The following is a 23,554-nucleotide window of genomic DNA, read 5'->3' as shown; positions in this document are numbered from 1 at the left end:
GTTTCCCTCCTTTTATATTTCATGGAATAATTTGAGGATTATTAGTGTTTTTCTTTGAAGGTTTGGTAGACCTTGGCTGAGAATCTGTCTTTACTTTGACTTTTTTTGTTGTTAGGCTTTTGATGGCATCTTCAATTTCATTGTTTGAAAAATTGATCTACTTAAAATTTCTGTGTCTTTCTAATTTAATTTGAGAAGGTCATGTGTCTCTATAAATGTGTTGATATCTTCAAAATTTTCTATTTTATTAGATTGTAAATTTTCAAAATAGGTTCTGAGTATCATCTGTATTGCAGTAATGTCCAACATGATATTTTCTTTTTCATCATGAATTTTAGTAATTTGGGTTTTCTCTCTCTCTTTTTTGGCTAAGTGTTTATCAATTGCTAGGACATTGAGATATAATGTGAGGTTATTTATTAGGTGATTTTCTGTTCTTTTAATAAAGGAGCTCAATACAATAAAATTTCCTCCTAGAACTGCCTTCATAGTTTCCTAAATATTTTGATATGTTGTATCACTATTCTCATTTAACTCTAAATTTTTAAAAAAGTTTATCCTTGATTTCTTCTGCTAGTGAGTGATCATTTAATAATATATCATTTAGTCTCTAGGTATTAGAGTATCTTCTATTTTTTATTTTATCATTGATTTCTAATTTCCTTCCATTATGGTCTGATAGAATGCAAGGTATTATCTGTACTTTTAAAAATTTGCCAATTTGCTTTGTGGTCTAATATCTATCTTAGAGAAGGATCTATGTGCTGCTGAGAAGAAAGTGGATTCAGTCATCGATGGAAGAAATATTCGATATGTGTCTGTTAAGCCTAAATTAATTGTATTTTTTTTTTTTTAGTTCAATAGCTTCTTTATTTAGTTTTGTTTGGAAGATCTATTGAATGATGAGAGAGTTGTGTTGTGTTAAAATCACCCTGTATTATTGTGTTGTGATCTATTTGATTCTTGAAATTGAGAAGGATTTGTTTGATGTACACAGATACTACATTGTCTGTGGCATAAATATTTATAATTGTCATGTTGATGTATAATTCCTGTAAGCAGTATGAAATATCTGTCTTTGTCACTTCTGATTAACTTTGGATTGAAGTCCAGTTTATCTGATATGTGTATAGAAGCTCCAGCTTATTTTCAGGATCCATGCGAATGCTATGTTTTTTTCCCTATTCTTTTTACCTCAGTCTATGGTTGTATTTGCCTATGAGGTGAGTCTCATGGAGACATTGTTGAGTATTGTTTTTAATCCAATCTGCCAGTCCATGTCCTCTAATTGATGAGTTTTGGCCATTTACATTCAATGTTATTATTGAGAAATGATTTTTATTCCCTGTCATTTTGATTTATTTTTGTTTTTTAATTGGAAATAGTTTCTTCTCTGATTGGCTTTCTTCTAGTATAGTTTTTCTCCTTGCTGGTCTTCACTTTTATTTTTCATTTCTTGTTCATGAAAGTTTTTATTGAGTATGTTTGGTAGTGCAGGTTTTCTAGTTGTGAATTCTTTTTTAACTTGTGTTAATCATTCAAAGTTTTTGTTTCATCATGATTTATGAAGCTTAATTTCTTGAGTATAGTATTCTTGACTGATATCCATTTTCTTTCAGAGCTTGGTATCTATTATTCTAAGACCTCCTTTCTTTGAGAATATGGGTTAAGAAATTGACTGGGATTTGGATTAGTTCCCCTCTAAATATGACCCGTCATTTTCTTTGGCAGCCTTTAACATTTTATCCTTATTTTGTATATAAATAATTTTCATAGTAATGTGCTTTGGTGTGGGTCTGTTGTAATTTTGCATATTTGGGATCCTATAAGCCGCCTGTATTTGATTCTCCATTTCATTATTTAGGTTTGGGAAATTTTCAGATATTATTTCATCAAAAATATTGTGCATTCCTTTGTTTTCTATCTCTGACTCTTCGTCTATCCCAATAAATTTTAAATTTGGATTTTTCATTTTATCCCATATTTCCTGGAAATTCGGTTCATGGTCTCTTAAAATCTTTTTTCCGCGGTCAACTTTATTTTCAATACTGTATATTTTGTCTTCATTACCTGGAACTTTGTCTTCCAAGTGGACTAGTGTGTTGTGATGCTGTCCATTGAATTTTTATTTGGTGTATTGATTTCTTCATTTCAAGAATTTTGCCTTCATTTCTTTTCAGAATCTCTATTTATTGAGGTGGTCTTTCCCTTTCTTTATTTTTTCTCTGATTTCACTCCTTACATTGTCCTTTTCTTTTCAGATCAGTTTAATTATGTACATTCTGAAATCTCTGACATTTCTTTCTCTGTGGTGTTGATGGATTCTATTGGTTTGTTTGGAGCAATTTGTTCTCTTGCTTTTTCATGTTGTTTGTGTGTCTTCTCATTTAACAGTATGGATCTGAGACAGTAGAGTTTCTATCCTGTGAACTTATAGTGTCCCTGAAGTTTTCCAGTACCTCACAGTTTAGGGGAAGACAAATAACAACCAATGCAAGCAATATATAGCATTAAACCAAATAGTTCCTGCTATGACATTTACAGTGTTAATTATTGCAATAAACAGAAATGATATGATTAGCTATTGCATACAATAAAAACAATGTTTACAGAAGGGTTTATAAGTTCAAATGATGAATAGGGAGAGAACAAAAGTGATGTAGAATGTGATGATTATGAGGGAGGAATAGAGAAGATAAATCTAAAAAATTAAAGGAACAGTAAAAAAGAGAACATAGACATTGGCTGTTCACAGAGTGAAAGAAAGAAAGAGAATCAAGGGAAACAGATAAGTGAGAGAAAAAATTATATAAAGTATATATACTTTTAACATGGTAGATGTTAAAACTCTTACAAGCCTTTAGTCTTTTTGCTCACTTCTAAAAAACCAATACTCAGGATATGTAAGTTAAATTGCAGGAAATCAGTTTCATTCAAGGACCATTCCTGCGAAGATGGAGGATGCTATCATCCTCAAACACCCTCAGGTACTTGAAACTCAGGTACTTGAAAGAACATTCATAGGGAGGAAGGGAGGTGAGTGGGACTATGTACAGGAATCTTTGTCATCCAGGGGCTGTGTTTCTTTTATCTTCTTCCAGAATACCCCCAGGATAACAATTAACTTTCATCTCATAAGCCATCTCTAGAATTTCTTTGGATAGACACATTAATCCTTGCATGTTAAATAGTATTCCACTTATAATAATAGTACAGAATTAGAAAGTCCTTGCCTCATACTCTTATTATGTGAAGACCATCAATTGTCCCAGACTCTGAAAAACTAAAGGAATATTACTGATGAGGTGATCTTGGAACCAATATTTACATCTTTTTCCTGAAATAGTTGAGTCCAGTAATTAGTATCTGTCATTCAATGGTGATTTTCTTCAGAATTTCAACACTTGACAAAAGCAAAAACAAAAATATCCTTACAAGATGTAAATTGTCAGGTAGAGCTTATATTAAATAGGGTGACTTAAAAGATGAATTAAAAGCCATTGTCCTTGTTATGACGTATTGGGAATTGAAGCCTGGAATGCTGTATGACTGAGCTACATCCTCAGATCGTTTTATGTTGAGACGTGGTTTTGCTAAGTTGCCTAGGCTGGCCTCAGAGTTTTTATCCTCCTTCCTCAGACTCCTGGGTTGCTGGGGTTACAGGTGCCACCATGCACAACAAATACTTTTGTATTTTAGTGATAGGAATGACTTTTTCCCCAGAAAAATATCAATGCCAAAGAATAATATATTATTTAAGAAGAAAAGAGTTCAAACTGGCTTCAGATTCTTTCCAAAAACACCAATACCAGAAGAAAATTTCACAACTCAACATTCTATACCCAACCAGATTACTTCTTTTGCACATAAGTTTGCAAAATTAAGTGAAAATGTTCTTAATAGTATTTTCTTGATATATCTTTAAATAATGTATATTTTACATCTCAATAATTTAACAAAGACCATGCATTTGAAGACTGGGAGGACTTGAAACTTCTATTGAAAGATGAATGACTAAGAGAAGATAATGAGAAGAATGTATTAACAGAATGAAAAGGTTCATAAAAGAATGGTCCAAAAACCTCTTGATATGCACTGTGATGTAACCTGTCATTCCAGATGCCTGCAGTGGAAGGGTGAAGAGGACCAAAGTTCACGTTCCTGGCAGCAGCTTGAGCCCTGCATTAGTTCTGTCCACTTAGAGAAAGAATGTTGTTTAAGATGCTGTGTTCACCTTAATTTTTCTTTCATTTTCACCTGAGATGAAAGATTATACCATATACCCTGGTTTGATCATTACAAAATGTATGCTGATATCAATACATCACACATTTCCCCATAAATATACACAATGACTATGTATCAGTTAAAAACAAAGCTAGCAAATAAAATAAGTTACATTCCATAGGACATAAATGTAATCTTTGAAATCCAAGTATTGTGAAGACACTTTTTTCCCCCAAGAAGATGATTATCAGACACATGAACAGGATGCTTACAGCTGAAAACTGTCTCTTAAGTCTTTATCCTAGAGAGGGGACTATTTTATTTCTTTTCTGAGATTAACATTTGATTCCAGTGGATCCACTGAACCACATCTCAAAGCTGATTCCCAGCTCAGAAATGTGTCTTCCCTCTGTAACTACAAAAGCCAATATTTTAATTTACAATTTGACTTTTGTTAATAGTGCCTTTTCTTTGAGGGGAAAAATCCAGGTTCTGATGGTGAGGATTTAAAGTTGCAGCTGCCTTCCAGTGCTCAATCCTGCCAGAAGCCATGCTCAGGTAAGGGCACTGACAGGAAGGAAGAGGGACTCTGCAGTGAGGAGTGGGGTGTGTGGGCACTGGCGTTCAGTGCTGAGGACTGTGTAACCCCTGCATTTCCTCAATTCCCTTGACACTTCCTGGCTATCTGAGGGAATCTGATTCTCACAGTTGGAAAGAATCAATCTTCTCTGAAGAAAAGTATTCCAGTGACAGCACCAGTGTCAAGTGCTCCCAGGCCAATAGTGAATCTCATCACAATCCAGTTCTGCCATTCCTCATTACATCTGGTCCATTGTGTTGGTTTTCAACACACTCAGGTGGGGAGGCAGTGGGTGTTCAATTTATTTCAGTGGGAACAGGTTTTGGAACTATTTTCATTAGTGAGTTGTTGTTACATCCTTGTTTTTGTTGGGAAACAGGGCTGGGACCTCCTAGACTGCCATTTAGCTGACATAGCTCCAGTAAGGCTTGTAGAGATTTTGTCTGCAATTTTCTTGTGCGTTTTGCCTGGAATACCACAGAAGTGATATTTTGTCCTCAATGCATTCTATCCAAAGGCCCATGATTTGTTCCAGTATGGGAATGTTGACTCTGATCTCTTAAAACAGGTGATATAGACAGGATTGTGTGCTGAACAGACACTAATTTTCCTTAGTTATGAATAAATATCTTGCAACAACTATTACTGTGATTTTTGCCCAATACTGCTTTTTTTCGTAATGCCATCCTACCTTCAAAATTTATGAGCTGAAATTCTATCCCAAGGAAGAATGTTTCTTTCTTATTGCTTTGCTTATATGTTTGTTTATTTATTCATTCATTCATCCATCCATCCATTCATTTATCTATTTATGTCAGTACGATAAAATCTATTTTATTATTTTGATCATAATTCATTAGTCATTTATTTTGTTACTTTATTTTCCAAAACATGGCCGACAAGAGCCCTTCAAGTTGGCTTCTCTGTGTCTTGGCAAGTTTACATCAATCCTTGTGTCTCACTCTTGGTCCCCTCCCCAATACCCAACCATGATAGGATGACCTTTTATAAAGACTGTGAGAAAATATCCATGCTGAAAAGAGAATAAAAATTACTTCATAAAATTTTCAATATCTTAGGTAGTTTTTCCCTTTGTACAAGAATTCCACACAATGAAATACTTTTAAGAGAGCACATTTCTGAATTCATTTAAAGAAAATAATTTCAAATGTTGTGGACCGAAGGAGATTTTTTTCTTTTTAATAGATGGAATTGGCTCTTTAGTTCTGTACAAGAGATATACTTCTGTCTGTTTTTTGTAGTTTTTAATTTAAGGAAACCCAACTCCACTGGAAATTCTAAAGAAATCACTCTTCAGGGACTATGTGGGGCATGGGACAATCATGAAGCTCCAGCCTGCCAGAGGACACTTGAGAACTTGCACTGATACTATCTGGTATGTAAATAGGTTGATAAATCCTCTCATAGACCCGGGCTGACACTCAGGCTATTCCAGAGGTACTGATGTTAATGAAAGGACCTCTCCCACCTGCAGCCTAGCCCTGTTGCACCAGAGGAGGCAAGCAAGCTTGTTATCATACTCTTTGCTCCAGAAAGAGACAGTCTCAGAGTGCTGACAGCTTTTTCATGTTAAGTCCCAATGACTTAGAAGACTGAAGAAAAGGCACCAGGTCATTGTGATGGTGACTGAGATGCCCACAGGCAGTGTAGTGAGGCTCACAATGAGGGTGTGACACCAGAGAGCCCCTGTTCACTACCGTCAAGCTAGTGTGTCCTAGGTCCTCTGAGGAATATGTAAATAAGGCTTGCTCTTCATCTCTAATGAGTCCAAGTCAAACAGAGAAGACAAGATCTCATCATTTGATAACAAAAGTGCAGTGAAATCTTGACATTTGCACTGTTTGGGAGGAAAGTTGATGTAAGCTTGAAAGTCTTCCAGCCCAAAGAGGCAGTCTATGGAGTCAGCAGATTTTTGGGTGAGGGGGTACAGAAAACAGATGAGGGAGAGAGCAGATGGAGGAGGATCCCTGCAGGCTGGTGTATCCTGGGAAGGCTTCTCAAACAAGCCAGCCCCATGTGCTGGAGGACCAAGTGGTGAAGTCTTTGGATTTCCTACTGTCATCCCAGATGGAGCACTCAGAAAAGTGGGCACTTCCAGGAAAGGGGACCTGTGTTTTGGCTGAGAAGCTCCTTCTATGGGACTGATCATATTCTATAGGTGTGAGAGGGAGCAGAGAATGTCTTTTAATCTCTTGCTCTGCATTAAGGTAATCCTATCATTGATTCATCATACCTGATTGCAGATAGCACAGAATTTTATACTTCTTGGAACATAGGGGTAGTGTGCAGCACCTTCCCTGACACCCTCCACACAAACTCAGGGAAACCAGCTTTCCTTTCACTTCCATGTGCCTCCATCTGAAGGCATAATGGAGGAGCTCCGTGGTGCATGTCCAGTGTTCATGCATTCCATTATTCGGGGCATCACATGTATCTTGATGATCTCATTTGTGCCAGTCATTGCCTTAGATACTGGGTCAATGAGACACACAGGGGCATGACTTATAGAAGCTTGCATCTGATGGCAAAGCTGGACTTATCAATTATAGTGGTGGTATTGTAAATTATAGTGGTGTTAAAAATGGAGGCAGTAAAGAGTTATGTCAGAATACCCAGCAAGGTGCAGAGGGTCCACAAGCCTCCTTTGGGATGTCTATGTTGTGACGTGATGTTTCCCAAAGTGCTCTACCTGTCTTACCTTGTTTAAGCTTCATTTTGTATCAAGATGAAATAATTTATAATCATTTATTGTCTCCATTTACAGGTGAGGAAATTGATGTTCAAAGATCTTGCATAATTCACAGAGCTTTTTAGTAGTAACATCAAGATTCAAATCCTATTTTTTTCCTGATACAAAATGAAGGTTAAACAAGATAAGATAGGTAGAGCACTTTGGGAAGCATCCTGACATTAAGCTCTCAATACATGCTGATTAGTATTTAATAGAGTTTCCCAGCACCTCGGAAAACAATGTGGTGGCTTAAAAAAAAATCTTCAGAGTATTTAACAGGGTTTGATGACTGTTTATCTTTGAAATCAAAAAATCCCAGGATGTGTAAATGTATGAATCTTTTTATACTTCAAAAAGTATGTGCATATTTTATATAACCATTTAGGTTTACAATGTGTGATTCTTCCATTTTAGTAAAAAGTGCTTCGAGCTCTAATATTTTTCTTCATTCTTCCTTTGGGGTTTCTCAAAGTCTCAGATTGGATCTTGGATTTCTAATCCCTTTAACTATGGTTTGTTATTTTAATTTCTTTGTCTCCTTCATCTGAATTTTTGGGAGGAGACTTCCATTTCTTTTTACAAAATAGATGGTCCTTTCTGGAGTGTCCTTACAGATAGCAAAATTCACATTGTTATGCTAAAATATTTTAAAATAAATAATATTTATTGTGGTGTTAGTTCCCTAAACATTTATCCTGCATCTTCAAAAAACTAGAAAAAAACTTTCAAACTTTTTATATTCCAAATAATATTTTTACTCCAATTCAATTAATAACTCTTTACTATTGTCTATCACTGGTCCATATTCACTTTCTCCAGTTTTCCCCCAAACTGTCCTTTCCAGTTGATTTGTCAAAATAGGAATCCTATCCAGGACCATGCATTGGAACTGGTTGTTAAGATTCACCTTGTAGATTTTTGAGTCTGTGACAATTCATTTTTCACAGCAGTGACTGCATGAAGTGATGGACCCTGTCTCCTCTTTCTCCCAGTCAAGTTCACTGACTACAGCTTCAGTATCATCTGGAACTTGTTTCCTCAAATTTTCAGGTCCCAGCCCAGACCACTCAACACAAAGCCATATTGACCCCTGTGCCTATGGTGAGATGTACTGCTCCACCTTGGATCCTTCTGATCATTTCCTCCTAGTGGAAATAGTTTGCTCCTTGGGATACTGTATTCTTGTAACCAGGACTTTATTGCTAGCAGTCTGATTACATTTAAGTTAAACACTTTTGGCTAAAGTACATCATACGATGTTGTGTGCCCTGATTGACCAAAGCTAAGAACTCCTACTGGATTTCGGGAATAAACTCTCTGTTTCCCCTCAGTGACCAGGTGGTACTCAGTGTGATGTTAGTTTGGTATCCTACAAATCACTGCATCTCCATCAGTCATTCACTGAGTACAGTTAGCATCATTTTATAATCCTATTTATCTTTCTTGAACTGATGCTTTAATAGGAATTTGAAAGTTTTCTCTCATAGGTCTTGAATAGCGGTTTTGCAGATATTCCACCTAGGTATTTTGCCCCCTCTCCCTTTTGGTTCTTATTTGAAATGAGTTCTTCTATTTCATCACATCTTCTATTTGGGTGATGTTCATATATAGGAAGATGATTGATTTCTATATGTCAATTCTATAACTTGTTACTGTTCTCAATATTCTTATTGTTATTTAGCTTTTCTGTGTTATCTAGAAAATCTTTTCATCTGTAAATACCGGTAATTGTACCTCTTCCTTTCCTTTTTAAAAATTTTTATTTTTCAGTACTAGGGATTGAACCCAGGGGCTCTTTACCACTGAGCTACAACCCTTTTTATTTTGAGACAGCTTACCCTTGCTAAGCTGCATAGGCTGTCTTCAAATTTGCAATCCTCTTGTCTCATTCTGTCCAGTCACTGGGATTAAAGGCATGTGCCTGTCTCCTCCTTTCCATTTTTGTCATTTTAATTGATTTTTCATCTCTGATTGTTGTAAGTCCTCCAATCGGAAGTGAAATAGGAATTTTAATTTAGTTTTATCATCTTATTCTTGACTTTACTATAAATATCTCCTTTGTTTCACCACTGAGAATTTGACTTTTTCACCAAGAATTTTTAAAAAGATTAAGTGAATTAGTATATATGAAGTATTTTAAATACTCTCAAAAATGTAGGATACTCAAAAAATGTTAAATATTAAAAAACTTTTAAAAATAAATGAAGTTGACTTTTTAACAAGGATAGGCATATTTTTATCATGTTAAGGAAATATTCACTGATTTATAAAAAACATTAAGTGGGTTGCATTGTGATATATTCATATGTGCACATACATAGTTCGATAACTTTGTACACAATGCATTCCATTTTTATGTATAACTATAATGAATGAATTAAAAATAAATAAATAAATAGAAGGAAGATCAATAAAGTAGAGGAAAGTGTTGAGGGGGAGGAAGGGTAGCGCAGGAAAGGGGAAGTTTGAGGGATCAAAGTGGAGCAAATTATATTTCATGCATGTAGGATTATGTCAAAATAATCCAATATTATATATAACAATAATGCACTAATAAAAATATTAAAAATTAAAAATAAAAAATTTAAAAAGGGAAGTGACTGAAGCCTGCTTGAAACCCTAATAATAAAAGCAACATTTAGACTCCCCCTGTCCTCCAAGACATAAATGGGTGTTGAATGGTGCTAAATGTCTTTTCAACATTCCCAAAGAAAGAATATTATTTTTTCTATATTTAACCAGCTCAGCATTCCTGGAATCATCCCCTCTGTGGTGAAGATGTAGTATTTTTTAAATGTTCTGTTAGATTTTGCTTTAATTTCTTTGAGAATTTGTGAGTGTAATGTCCTTCCCATTAGAATAAAAAGTCCTCTGAGGTAAAGGATTGTCACTATGTTATTTATCTGACACTATGTCACATTCATAGTTGGTACTCTGTATCTGTGGAATGAATGAATGAATGCATGAACAGTTTTTTGACCCTTCTGAGAGTACCACTAAAGAGAAAGTACACCCAAATATAATTGGAACAGATAAGAATGCAGAGAAATCAAAGAAGAAATCTATTTCAAGTATCTTAAATTGTGTTCCCCATACTTTCTAGCACAGAGTATTTAGTAGGCTTTAATAAAATTTTACTGCATGCATAGTAGGTGGTTAATACATTGTCAAATATGTTGTTATTTTTCCTTCTTCTCTAGAGTTCAGAGGATGGCATGCTCAGTAATCATCTAAAGTGAAATATTTTTACAGAATTTTAATACAGTTTATTGAAGATCTTTTTCTCTGACCTATGGGATCATGGCAGGAGGAAATCAAACCAACAGCTCTGAGTTCCTCCTCTGGGGACTCTCAGAGTGGCCAGAGCACCAGCACATCTCTTCCTGATTTTCCTGTGGCTGTACATGATCACTGTGACTGGGAACCTGCTCATTGTCTTGGCCATTGGTGCTGACACACAAATCCACACCCCTATGTACTTCTTCCTTGCCAGCCTCTCATGTGCAGACATCCTGTTCATCTCCATCACTGTGTCCAAGGCCCTGGTGAACATCCACACCAAGAGGAAGTCCATATCCTATGCAGGATGCCTAACCCAGCTCTACTTCTTCTTAGTTTTGGGGAACATGGACATCTTTCTCCTGGCCATAGTGGCCTATGGCCACTTCATGGCTATTTTCTACACTCTCCCCTATGCAGTGATCATGAACTTCTAGTACTACATGTTCATGGTGATTGCCTGCTGGACCTTCACTAATTTTGTGGCTATGACCCACACCTTCCTTATATTCTGGCTTTCCTTCTGCTCTAAGAAGACTATTCCTGATTTCTTCCATGACCTAGGACACTTGATAAAGATCACTTGCTCTGATACTTAGGTCAATAAACTTGTACTTCTCTTCTTGTGGGGGTTGCAGTTATTTTAATCCCCTTCTTGCTCATCCTGTCTCTTATATCCAGATTGTGTCAGTATCCTTAGATTTTCCTCTGCCCAGGGAAGGCTCAAGGCTTTCTCTGCCTGTGGTTCATACCTCTCTGTGGTTGCCCTGCTCTTTGGGACAGTGATCAGGGCTTATGTGTGCCCCTCATCCTCTTCCACTAACCCCCTGGTGGAGGACACAGCAGCTGCGGTCACATACACAGTAGTGACTTCCATGCTGAACCCCTTCAGTTATAGCCTGAGGAACAAGAACATGGAGGCAGCACTGGTCAGACTTCTCAGGGTCAAAGTCTCCTTCCTGAGGGGCCAGTGATTTCTTCAAGGAAACTGAAGGTGTTCCTCTACACCCTCCATGGAGAGCCCTCCAGAGGTTTCTACCTCAGGGGCCTCATTACTGAGTCCCTCATGGATGTTGCTGTTCCCCTCCCTGATTCCCCACGATGAGTTTGGTATTGTGGAAAATCAAGATTTGGATTTGTACTTTAATGTTAATCTTTTATGACTTGCTCATTTGCTCATTTATTTTATAGTCATGCACCACAGAATGATTTGTCAGTCAATAATAGGCTGCATGCATGACATTGTCCCCATAAGGTTACAAGACTTTTAAAATCATCCAGACTTTTAGTCACTAAGTGGGATTTACAGGATTGGAGAGACTTTCCCTAGGGAATAATTCAGCATCTGATTCAAGGAACCTGAAGGAAGCAGAACCTCCCTGGAGCCTCATTATGGAAGAAACAGATAGGAGCACCGAGGCAGGCTGATGACTGGTGGTGGTGGATATTCCCAATGCAACATCTCAGCCCAATTTTTTCTTTCCCTGGATGATTCCATGGAACCCGGTCCTGAGATGTCTTGCTCAAGTTTATGTCCCAGTCCCATTAGACCTGGAAACCAAGTTTCTACCATGTCTGATTAAAGCTCTGTGCTTCCAACCCACAAAGCAAGGATAAACCTCTGTGAGGTGTCAGTAAAAGTCTGTGGATTAAAAGCAATTGCTTCAGTGCTTGTTGAGGACAAGGACTGTGAGATTTCCCTGACTTTCTCTTTTAAGTGTCCACAGAAGCATATGACTTAGTCCTCAAATGTATTTGTCAAATGTATTTGTTATTTTGTAACTTATGTTGGTTCTTTTGTTTCTCTGTCTAGCCTTTAGAGTCCTGGTAACTGGGATGCTCGTATGGCGGGGAGAGCATGTCAGCTCTATTCAACGACATGCAGCTCTGAGGGCCTTTAGGGTCTCTTCTCAGACACTCTTCAAGAATCTCCAGAACCCAAATATACTTATTGAGCAAAATTCCTTGGACTGCATGTAGTTTCTTTTTGATTAACTTTGGAGCTGAGCAGCATAGAGGAGGAAACCCTTGCTGGAATCTTAACCAATGTATCTCTCAATACATAGACTAATGTCTGCAGGGTCCCAAGTCCTGGGCTGAGCCCTGGGGACATTGGAAGAAATGAAAGGGTCTTTCCCAAGAGAATTTCCAGATCTTGGTTCAGTGGGAAACAGACATAAATAAAAATAATGTCTAATCCCTACAACAGAGATCATTGCATGCAATATTTTGGCATATTTACTTTCAAAATTTTCCTATCCCTGAAGAAAGTTTTGCTTCTTGTCAACATCTCATAAGAAATTTCCTATGCCCAAACGTGCATCTCACCTGTTGTAGGTACCATCTAGAGGCTCAAGCATTTCCCCATTGGTGAGCATTTGGTCACTTCATTAACAAAAAAATTGCAAATAATTCTGTGATAGACACCTTCAGTTATAAACCTAATTAAATTCTGGATTATTTATTACATTATCTGCCCTAGAATTATAAATGATAGTCAAATTATAAACATAATATGATTTTTAATATCTTAGGTTTTAAATAATAAAATTAGTTTAAAATTTTGGTGGTTTGATAGATACAATTGCAGGTTTTTCTAATAATATACAAATGCACATATATTAATTTTACAAATAAGTTCACACAAATTTGTATATTTTTATTTGGAACTTCATCATGGAAAAAATTTTCACATCACTGTCTTACAATATACCTCATTCCATGTTTTTACAATGACATAGAATTTGTTGTATGCATGTACAATAATTTATTTTATTCAATCATCTATTGAATATTTGATTAATGGCAAGTTTTTATAGTTATAATCAATATTGTCATACATTTATTAATACATCCTTTTACTCTTTATACTTGTGATAGAGTATTTCTGGTAGTGTATTTCTCCTTAACAGAATGAATATTTAAATTTTTATAGATGTGTTAATTTGCTAATAAGCTTATACCAATAGTAATTTTCTCTAGAATTGATGAGTGCCCATTTTTCTACCTTCTTTCGAGAACTCAATCTCTTGTATAATTCAGCTTCAAGAGCAGCTATTTTTCCTGACTTCTCAGAAGGCACATATTAGTGATAGTTCCCCTAACTTTGCCATCTAAGAGTTCCCTGTTATTTTGATGGAGTGTTCAAATATGCGGACACATTTTCTGATCTCTCCTCGTGTTTTCTCTCAGTTTCACCTGGAGAGTGTCTTTGCTTGTCTTTTTACTCCTGTTTACTCTATTCAGGGTCTATTCTCAGTACTTCCTCTTCACTGTGGGGGTGATTTGTCCTGGAGGACAATGGCTAGAGTTAAGGGTTCCCAGATGGTGGCTGCTGCAGACCTCCTGGCCAGAGGCTTGCTCAACCTCCAGTTCCAACCCATCTGTGAGACTGTGGGAGGGTGTGTTTTCTTCTAACATGAGGAAAATGATATCTGATCAGCTCTCCTTTTGTGATGTTTGCAGTACCATTGCCCACTGTCTGGGTTCATTCATTCACTGGAGATAGCCTAATGGTGATATTCTATCATTCATTTTTCTTATTGAAGGAAAAATAATAATAAAAATGATGATTAGTAACAAAGGTAAAAGAAGGCAAAGAACACAAAATGCAAAGAATAATTGAATCCCACCAGAAAAGCTTCAATACAGAGCAGTTGAAAATCCACATCCACTGCTCCTGATGGAGTTTCCTGCCAAAATTTTTAGACTTTGCCTGATCTCTGAATACACAGTCCACTTCTCAACTTAAAGTACTTCAGTGACTTCACATTGTAATTGAATAAAAACAGAGCCACTCCCCTGGCTTCATCTTTCTCTACTTTGCATCACTCACAGCTTCGCCTACAAAAACCAGGCTGCCTTCCCACCAGCCCTCCACACACTAAGTTCATTTCCCACTTTAGTGACTTTACAAATGTTATTTCCCCTCCCTAGATGGATCTTCTCCCAGATTAAATGTCTCTTTCTCAGAGATCTCTGTATTTGTTTGTTTGGTGCTGGGAGTGAACCCAGGGCTCTGGCATGCTAAACCACCATTGAGCCACCCCCAGCCCCTCTCAGAGAGCCTTTTTGATGCATCAACCCAAGGACTTGCATGCTCCTGTCCCCCATTGCTCTGTATCCCAGGTTACTTTTTCCTTGGGGCCCTCGTCAATTTGTAAGTATTTTAGTTTCTCATCTGTTTGCTTTCAGAAGGCCTCTCTCATACTGGTCTGCAAGCTCCATGAGGGGAGGCACCATGTCCATCATCTTCATGGTGGTATCTCCAGTGCTTAGTCCCACATCTGTCATCAACAAACAATATACAAATAAATCAGGATGGAGGAGACTCTCAGGCAAGAGTAGAACTGAGACCATTTTGGTGAGATGTGTTTGGAGTCAGGGGTACCCCCAGAAAGGGGGTGCTTGTGGTGAAGACCAAATCCAAGAACCTCAGGAGCAGGAGGGAGGCCAAGTGCTGTGACATCCACTTGGCCACAGCCTTGCCTTCTGTGCTTGTAAGCCATAGCCAACTAGGGTCCAAAAATATTAAATGGAAAATTCCAGAAATAAACAATTCATAAGTTTTAAATGACTTACATTTTTAATTTTTATCATAAGCATGCATGTATAGGAAAAAGCACAGCATGCATAGGTTGGAACTCCTGCAGTTTCAGGCACTCGCTGGAGGTCTTGCAACCTATCCCCTGTGGGTGAGGGGTGACTACTGTATGCAAACAACTCTGTAGGATGTCTGGGTGGTGGCACCAATGACAACTCTGCCCATCTCATAATTTGGCCAGCAGAAGGTTTGTTATTGCTAGCACTGAAAAGTGGGAGAAACCCAGATCTTTAGCAATAATCATGGCCCATCTACTAGTGGACCTAGGACCAGCCTGAGACCATTCACCCTCCCCTGCAGCATGAAGCAACTGAGATGTTGCTTGACAGCTACCACATATGAGACTGGAGGCTCTTTGCTTGAGATCTGCTTGAAGGTAGTGACTCCCATCAATGAGGAGATAGAAAGAACAGATGACAGGCATTGTCTGGACAGTAATGCTGAGGCCAGTTCCTCTATGGTGAGGGTATGGGGTGCATGGTTTGAATCTAGAATCCTTTCAACTCTGAGGCAGTGGTTAGGGCAGAGATAGGGTGGGCTGAGGGCTCTATGGTGTGGGAGATTTAAGCCCAAACTTTCTACCAGAAAAAGGGAAGGGAAGGTTACAAAGAATGAGGAGGAGAGAGAATCTGATGACTCCTTATAAACAAGGTTCATTTCCCAAGGCCCTTTCTCCCAGAAATTAACACTGAGGAAATTACATTCATTTGAAGAAGAAGTCTTGGGATTGCTTGCTTCCCTGAGGCCTCTTCAAAAGTGATAAATAGGCCTGGCACAGCCCTGACTCAGCCCCTTCCATTCTGAACCAGAGCTCAAGCCTCAGCTCTCAGGTCCCTGGCCCTGCAGGGACACCCACAGTCTGCCTTGTTTCTCCTCCTATATGGGGACCAAATGTCCAGGTGCCAGTGTCCCTTCTTTTCACCTTCACCCTAGGAAGCCCTGAGTCCCCCAGAACTGCTTCCGGTTTTCTATGTGCTGACTGTGACCTTCACTCAATGGAGGAGGAAAATGTAGACATTAGAACCAGGGGGATCTATCTGAGGGCAGCGCAGTGCCACAGGTAAGGCCCGGGGGTCTCAGGTGTCCACTCTCTCTTCCCCTTTTTATCTTCTTTTGTCTCTGGTCTTCCACAAACTACTCACATACTTTAAAACATCTCCTTATAATCTGATACATTGGTGTTCAGAGGTCATATATTGATCTCTGATCATTTTAACATTCTACAGTTTCCATAGTGCAGTCATGTACCCTGTTGCTTGTGGTTCTCAACCCCACCCATAAAGCATAATGGGTGCAGGGAGGCAGCTCAGAGAGGTTGTATATTTCTTCAAGGTCACACAGCTACGGAGCAACAGAGAAAGAACAAAGTCCGGTTTTCTGACACCAAGCTTGGAGCCCTTTTTTGTATCACTCCAACATTGTCTCCCCTCTTTTCTCCCCTCATCCATAGAAGAGGGGTTTGTGTATCCCAGGCCATATGATCACCCCAGTGTTTAGGTCAACTAACTCTTAAAAACTGAGAGCACATTTCCCAAAGCGTAAGATCAGAAGCACCAGGTACTTGGTAACAAGCACTTGGATTTGAGAAGAGATGTACTGACCATGTCTCAAGGAAGGGAACCCACTGATGATTCTGATGCACATTAAAGTGTGTGTGTGTGGGGGGGTGCTTGCCTTGCTTTGTAATCCAGGAAGCAGGATTCCTTTGGAAATTCCCTGACTTTTCCTCACCCTCCCACATCCTAACCTCCTCATTTCAGGTAGTGGTTCTCGAGGGCCCCAAATTCAAGGCACTGTACTAGTTGGGGAGTGGATTTGGCAGCACAATATGGGAAACAATTTTGGGCTCTATCACTTACTAGTTTAATGACTTTAGGAAACTCATGAACCTTCTAAGTCTCAGTCCATCATCTATAAAATAGGACAACAGAACCAGACAGTGTTTCTATCAATGTAAGATCTTAATATGTGTAAAGTATTTAACACATTGTGCAGTGATATGTTCAGTAAAGGATAGTGGTTTGCTCTAAAAATAGTTACATATGTTAAGCTAAAGTTGGGATCCAGTGTTCTGACTCAGAATCTCCTTCCATTGATGCTTGTATCTAGGAATTCAACTCAGTAAATGAAGTAATAAATCTATTCATTTGTCTAATATTGGGTCTTTCCGCATCCTGTCTCCCAAACTGAAGTTCCAAACCAGTTCAGGATCAAAGGTAGCTTGCAGTTCCCACATCTACATTTGCTTATTCTGTTACTTTAGATGAGTGATATTCAGATGGAATTTGCAGAGCAGCAACACACTTTCCTGACACTGTGCCTGTATTTTTATCTGTCTGGTCATTAATTGATTTAGGCTCTTGGGCTCTTGAGTCCTCCCCACATGCAGGGAATGCCTAATATTCTATGCAGCCCAGTTCAGCCCTCACTCATTGATCCTGATGCTGTCCTGTCCCTGTGTGGGGGCCTGAGGAGACAGTCATGAGAATGATGCTGTTTCTGCTCTTGACCACCCTTGACCCTTGACCACCTGCCCAGTAACCAGCGGTCTCCTGGAGGAAATGGAGAACTTGGCTACCATGGCAGATACATGACAGATTTGTTATTTGCAAACACATCAGGTGTGGCATGAATGACGAGCGCCTTGTGTGTCTTGCTTTCATGTTCACAGTGACACATGGCAGGTTTCATCAGCTTCAAACAAGGGCAAGCTGCATGTTTTCTATTGTGTGTGTGGGTGTATATGTGTGTGTGTGTGTGTGTGTGTGTGTGTGTGTGTGTGTTCATGTGTGTGTGTGTGAGAGTAACCTGGAGTTCTAACATAACAGTTATTGTGAACACATTTCCTTACACAAATGAAAAAGTTAACATCAACATTTTTGATAGTTCCAGAGTGTTTCATTGAGTTAATGGATTATGTAATGCTGAAACAGTCCTATAGAGATATAAGTAATAATGTAAACTTCACTTTACTCAGGTAAAGATTGTAATTAATGTATCATGTCATTTTGCAGTTATCATCCAGAGTCTCATTTTTGAACATTTTCTTCCTTCCCAAAAGAAACTCTCCTCCCATTAGCAGTCACTCCCCTCTTCTCCCTCCCCTCAGGTGCTGGCAGACATTAGTCCACTTTCTGTCTCTGTGAACATGCTTCTTTTGTAATCCTTTAAACCAGATCAGTTGTGTTAAATTTTAAGATATTTCTACATGTGTAGTGTTATTCACAAGTCTCTGATAATCATCAAATATATTCATCTCTTACATTTTGTCTGGTCACATTATGATAAATCTTGAATAAATCTGAAACTAGAATAGGCTTGATCAAAAACATGTCTTTTATTGTTTGTTTCCAAAGTCACAGAATGACATTACTGAGTGTACATTTTTCTCCTTTTTTGTATGTGTGGAAAAATACTCAATAATTGATGTTGGAGAAAATATTTTTCAAGGATAACAGTGTGTTTGTAAGTGGATTTTTTAGCATATTTCTTGATCTTCAAGAAATAAAATTAAACTTTCTAAAAACCGAAGGACCAAGAATAAGCAGTCTGACATTTGCTTCAGTGTCCAGCTCTCATAACTTTTTGCCTAAAAGCAAGAAGTTAATGGATCTCAAGTATCTTCCATTATTGTCAAGTGTAGCAGCGACTACTCTCCTGGATTCTTTGAGAGGTGCCTGCCCCAATAATTTTGATTTAGCTCCCAAATTTTATTTTCTAATTTCTTTGCAGCATTATAATTTTGACATTAAAGTTTTTGCATCCATCTTTTTTTTTACAATAAGTTTTATTGTATTTGTTTTTTACAACATGATGCCATATGATACATATGGGTAGTAACATGATTACTTTGGTGAAACAAATTAATCATCTCAATGAGTTCATTTTAAAACTACTTATTATTTATGTTGCTAATCAAATTGGCAATGATAAAAGAGACTGACATTTCCCATGCTTCCCTTTGATTATATCTAGAAATGTAAAAAGTACTCACAGACCACTCATACTTCAGATAGAGTGCTAATTTCCAGAATCTATAAAGAACTCAAAAAACTCTACACCAATAATACAAATAATCCAATCAACAAATGGGCTAAGGAAATGAACAGACACTTCACAGAAGAAGATGTACAGGCAATCAACAGATATATGGAAAAATGTTCAACATCTCTAGTAATAAGAGAAATGCAAATCAAAACTACACTAAGATTCCATCTCACCCCAATTAGAATGGCGATTATCAAGAACACAAGCAACAATAGGTGTTGGCGAGGATGTGGGGAAAAGTACACTCATACATTGCTGGTAGGGTTACAAATTAGTGCAGCCACTCTGGAAAGCAGTGTGGAGATTCCTCAGAAAGATTGGAATGGAACCACCATTTGCCCCAGCTATCCCACTCCTTGGCCTATACCCAAAGGACTTAAAATCAACATACCACAGAGATACAGCCACATCAATGTTCATTGCTGCTCAATTCACCATAGCCAGATTGTGGAACCAACCTAGATGTCCTTCAATTGATGAATGGATAAAGAAACTGGCATATATATATATATACAATGGAATATTACTCCACCATGAAGAATGATAAAATTATATCATTTGCAGGCAAATGAATGAAATTGGAGGATATCATGCTAAGTGAGATAAGCCAATCTCAAAAAACTAAGACTGGTTTCTTTCTTGCGTTGGTTCTGGGGATTGAACCCAAGCAGCATCCCCAGCACAGCTTTGCATTTAGAGGTTTTTCATTTGGAGACAGGTCTTGCTAAGTTGCTGAGGGCCTAAGTTGCTTTTCATGCTTGCTTCTAGACAAAATTGAATTTTATTTTTCAAAGATTCTATTTTGATTTTGACTTCAAATCAGTGAAGTTTTAGATTAATTCAAATAAATATAAACCTTTGAATATGAACACATTTCATCCTGTTAACTAGAATCATAGACCTTAAGAAACTACTCATTTCTAGAATCTCTCTATTAACTATTCCATTTTAAAATTATTGTTTTAGGTATTTCTGGAGAATTTAAAGGTACTGCCTAATCCTCATGAGCATCATAATATGTTATTTTGCTGATATTGTGGATGGGGTTGCTTTACATTGTACTGTAACCTATTGTGTGCGTGTATGTCATACATATCCAATATACATAATCTTATACACACATATAATAGGCAATATTTATTAAGTGCTTGCTGCATGCCAAATATTTTGTTATTTAATTTCATCATTGCTACAATACATTTTTTTTGCTATAGTACAGTTTGCACTTAAATGAATTGAGTTTTTTTAATTATTCTTTTTTATTGGTGCATATTAATTATACAGAGTAGGGTATTTCACTGTGGCAGAGTTGTACATGCCTGTAACAGAATTTGATCAGTTTCACTCCTCAGTGCCTCGCCTTGCTCTCCTATCTTTCCTTCCCTGACCCCCGCAATGTCTTGTTGGTCTTTCTTCTGTTTTCATGGGACTCCCATCCCCCCTCTGCCTTTTCTCTCTAGCTTCCACATATAAGGGAAAGCATATGATCCTTGTCTTTCTGAGTTTGCCTTATTTCTCTTAACATAATGCTCTCCAGTTCTACTTTCCTACAAATGACTTAATTTCATTCTGCTTCATGGCTGAACAAAATGCAATTGTGTGTATAAGCCATTTTTCTGATTCACTTGTTGACAGACACCTCAGCTGGTTTGAAGGAACTGAGTGAGACTTAAAGTGCTCAAGCAACCTGCCTGAGGCTCCACAGCTAGTCAGCAGCAGTGCTGAGACTTGAATTCCAGCATTCTGTCAGCACGGTCACTGTGGTACAGGACTTCCTGGGAGCACCATTAGTTTTGAGTCTATTCCTCTTGCGACTGGTCACTTCACTGACATCCTTCTTTATTTCTAATGACATTTCAGTTGATAGTCTTAACTTTCTCAGAGAGATCATCATATCAGCAAACAATGATAATATTTCCTTTTCCTATATTTTTCTTCTTTCTCCTTTGTCCATTTATACAATATCCATTGCTTGTAATGCATACATTGATTTTTAAATATAACTTGAAAGACAATTCAATATCATAACATAGCATACTAATCTTTAAACACTTTAAGGGTATCGTATTGTAGGATAAGAATTAAAATAAGAAGTACATATTAGTTCTAGAATATCATGTGTGACAGATTAGGAATGATTATGTCCCATAAAGATTTTCCCATTTGTGTCTATTATTAATTTGCTGCCAATCTAAAAATATCACAAAATTGTTAATGCTGAGGAAACATTGGGTTTTGTTTATGTTTGTGCCTGTATCCATCTGAGGTCATTTGGTAAGCATTTGTTTGTGCTCATGTTGCAGCAAGTTGGGAGAATGGATGGAGGCAACCAGAGTGGGGACTCTGAGTTCCTGCTCATGGGGATCTCAGAGATTCCCGAGCAGCAGCAGATCCTGTTCTGGACTTTCTGTCCATGTGCCTGGTCACTGTGTGGGAAATGTGCTCATCATTCTGGCCATTGGCTCTGACTCCCACCTGCACACCCCCATGTACTTCTTCCTGGCCAACCTCTCCCTCACTGACCTCTTCTTTGTCACCAACACGATTCCCAAGATGCTGGTGAACCTTCAGTCCCAGAACAAAGCCATCTCCTACACAGGGTGTCTGACACAGCTCTTCTTCCTGGTCTCCTTGGTGGCCCTGGACAATCTCATCCTGGCAGTGATGGCATATGACTGTTATGTGGCCATCTGCCACCCTCTCCACTATGTCATAGCCATGAACTCTAAGCTTTGTATCTTGCTACTAATCTTGTGTTGGGCCCTATCTATCCTCTATGGCCTCATCCACACTCTCCTCATGACCAGGGTGACTTTCCATGGATCCAGGAAAATCCATTACATCTTCTGTGAGCTTTATGTCCTGCTGAGGCTCCCGTGTTCCAACACCCAGATCAATTACACCGTGCTGATCACCACAGGCTGCTTCATCTTCCTCACCCCAGTAGGGGTCATGATCATGTCAAACATCCACATTGTAAGAGCCATCCTCAGAATGCCCTTAGTCACTGGAAAGTACAAAGCCTTCTCCACCTGTGCCTCCCATTTGGCTGTTGTCTCTCTCTTCTGTGGGACACTTTGTATGGTGTATCTGCAGCCTCTGCATACCTACTCCATGAAGGATGCAGTAGCCACAGTGATGTATGCTGTGGTGACCCCCATGATGAACCCTTTCATCTACAGCCTGAGGAACAAGGACACGCATGGGTCTCTGGGAAGAATCCTCCTAGAGAAAGCCTTCAGAGGTCAACACGAGGGTAACCTGAAGTGGAAACTGGGAGCATCCTCTACCCTATATAAGACTTGTAGAGGGATATAGAAGTAACTAGAACATAGACCCTGCTCAGGATTTGTTTATCAGTTTATGGTGAAGACAGGCCCTCTCTATGTAACCTGATGTCCTCCCCTGCACCAGCCTCAGCAATAAATATGGTCAGGCTAATCCTGTAAATTGAGATCCATGCACATCAGTGAGGATTAAATAAGATAATGTACAGAAGTGCCTAGCAGGGTGCTTGGCTCATAATGATCACTGTTGCTTTTAATTAGGGGCAGCTGGGCAAAAGCAGCAAGCAGAAAACATTTTGTTTTTTAAATAAAAAATTGACTCTAGTTTAGAAATATTAGAAATAAAAATGAGTCAAAAATAATTTGTATTTTTACCATCCAAAGACAACTCTTGCTTTCCTTTGGTATAAATTCTCAACTTTGGCCTTTGCTAAATACACTTTTTCCCTAGAATGAATTCAAATTATTTTGAAATTTCCTATGATAGTAAATATTCAGTTATATTATTACTTAATGCCTGCACAGTATATCAATGTTCAATTTAATGAATATGTAATAATTCATTAAACATACTTCCTATTATTCCATATGTAATAACTCAGTTTTTCTTATTGTTTGCAACATAACAATAAATGGTTCTGTGGTCCATCTTCGTTCACTTATCTCTGATTTCCTTAGGAGATATTGGAGAAGTGGGGTATTTGGGTCAAAATTTCTTTTTTTTTTCTGTATTTTTTTTTCTGTTATTAATTTTCTGGCCTTTGATACAGTTCCCCAAT

At 38.1% G+C, this 23,554-nt stretch overlaps 1 protein-coding gene and 1 pseudogene across 2 annotated transcripts in view; both read left to right on the top strand.

Annotated features, from left to right (window-relative positions):
• The window catches only part of LOC306656057 (olfactory receptor 1D2-like), a 382,885-nt gene extending 360,058 nt beyond the window's left edge, over nt 1-22,827 (top strand). Inside the window, 3 exon segments of the mRNA XM_079130929.1 lie at nt 21,792-21,894; nt 21,897-21,914; nt 21,917-22,827. Of these exon segments, the coding sequence (XP_078987055.1) occupies nt 21,792-21,894; nt 21,897-21,914; nt 21,917-22,806 (1,011 nt within the window). The 3' untranslated portion in view covers nt 22,807-22,827.
• On the top strand, nt 10,860-11,812 carry LOC306656062 (olfactory receptor 1P1-like; annotated as a pseudogene). The gene has a single exon. The product of its transcript is annotated as an olfactory receptor 1P1-like (transcript).
• Nucleotides 22,828-23,554: the final 727 nt, after the last annotated feature.

This window comes from Sciurus vulgaris (assembly GCF_902686455.1).
Source record: "Sciurus vulgaris genome assembly, chromosome: 3".
Lineage (NCBI taxonomy): Eukaryota > Metazoa > Chordata > Mammalia > Rodentia > Sciuridae > Sciurus > Sciurus vulgaris.
Note: the sequence above shows the minus strand (reverse complement) of the source record. Positions and strands in the feature narration are given on the sequence as shown.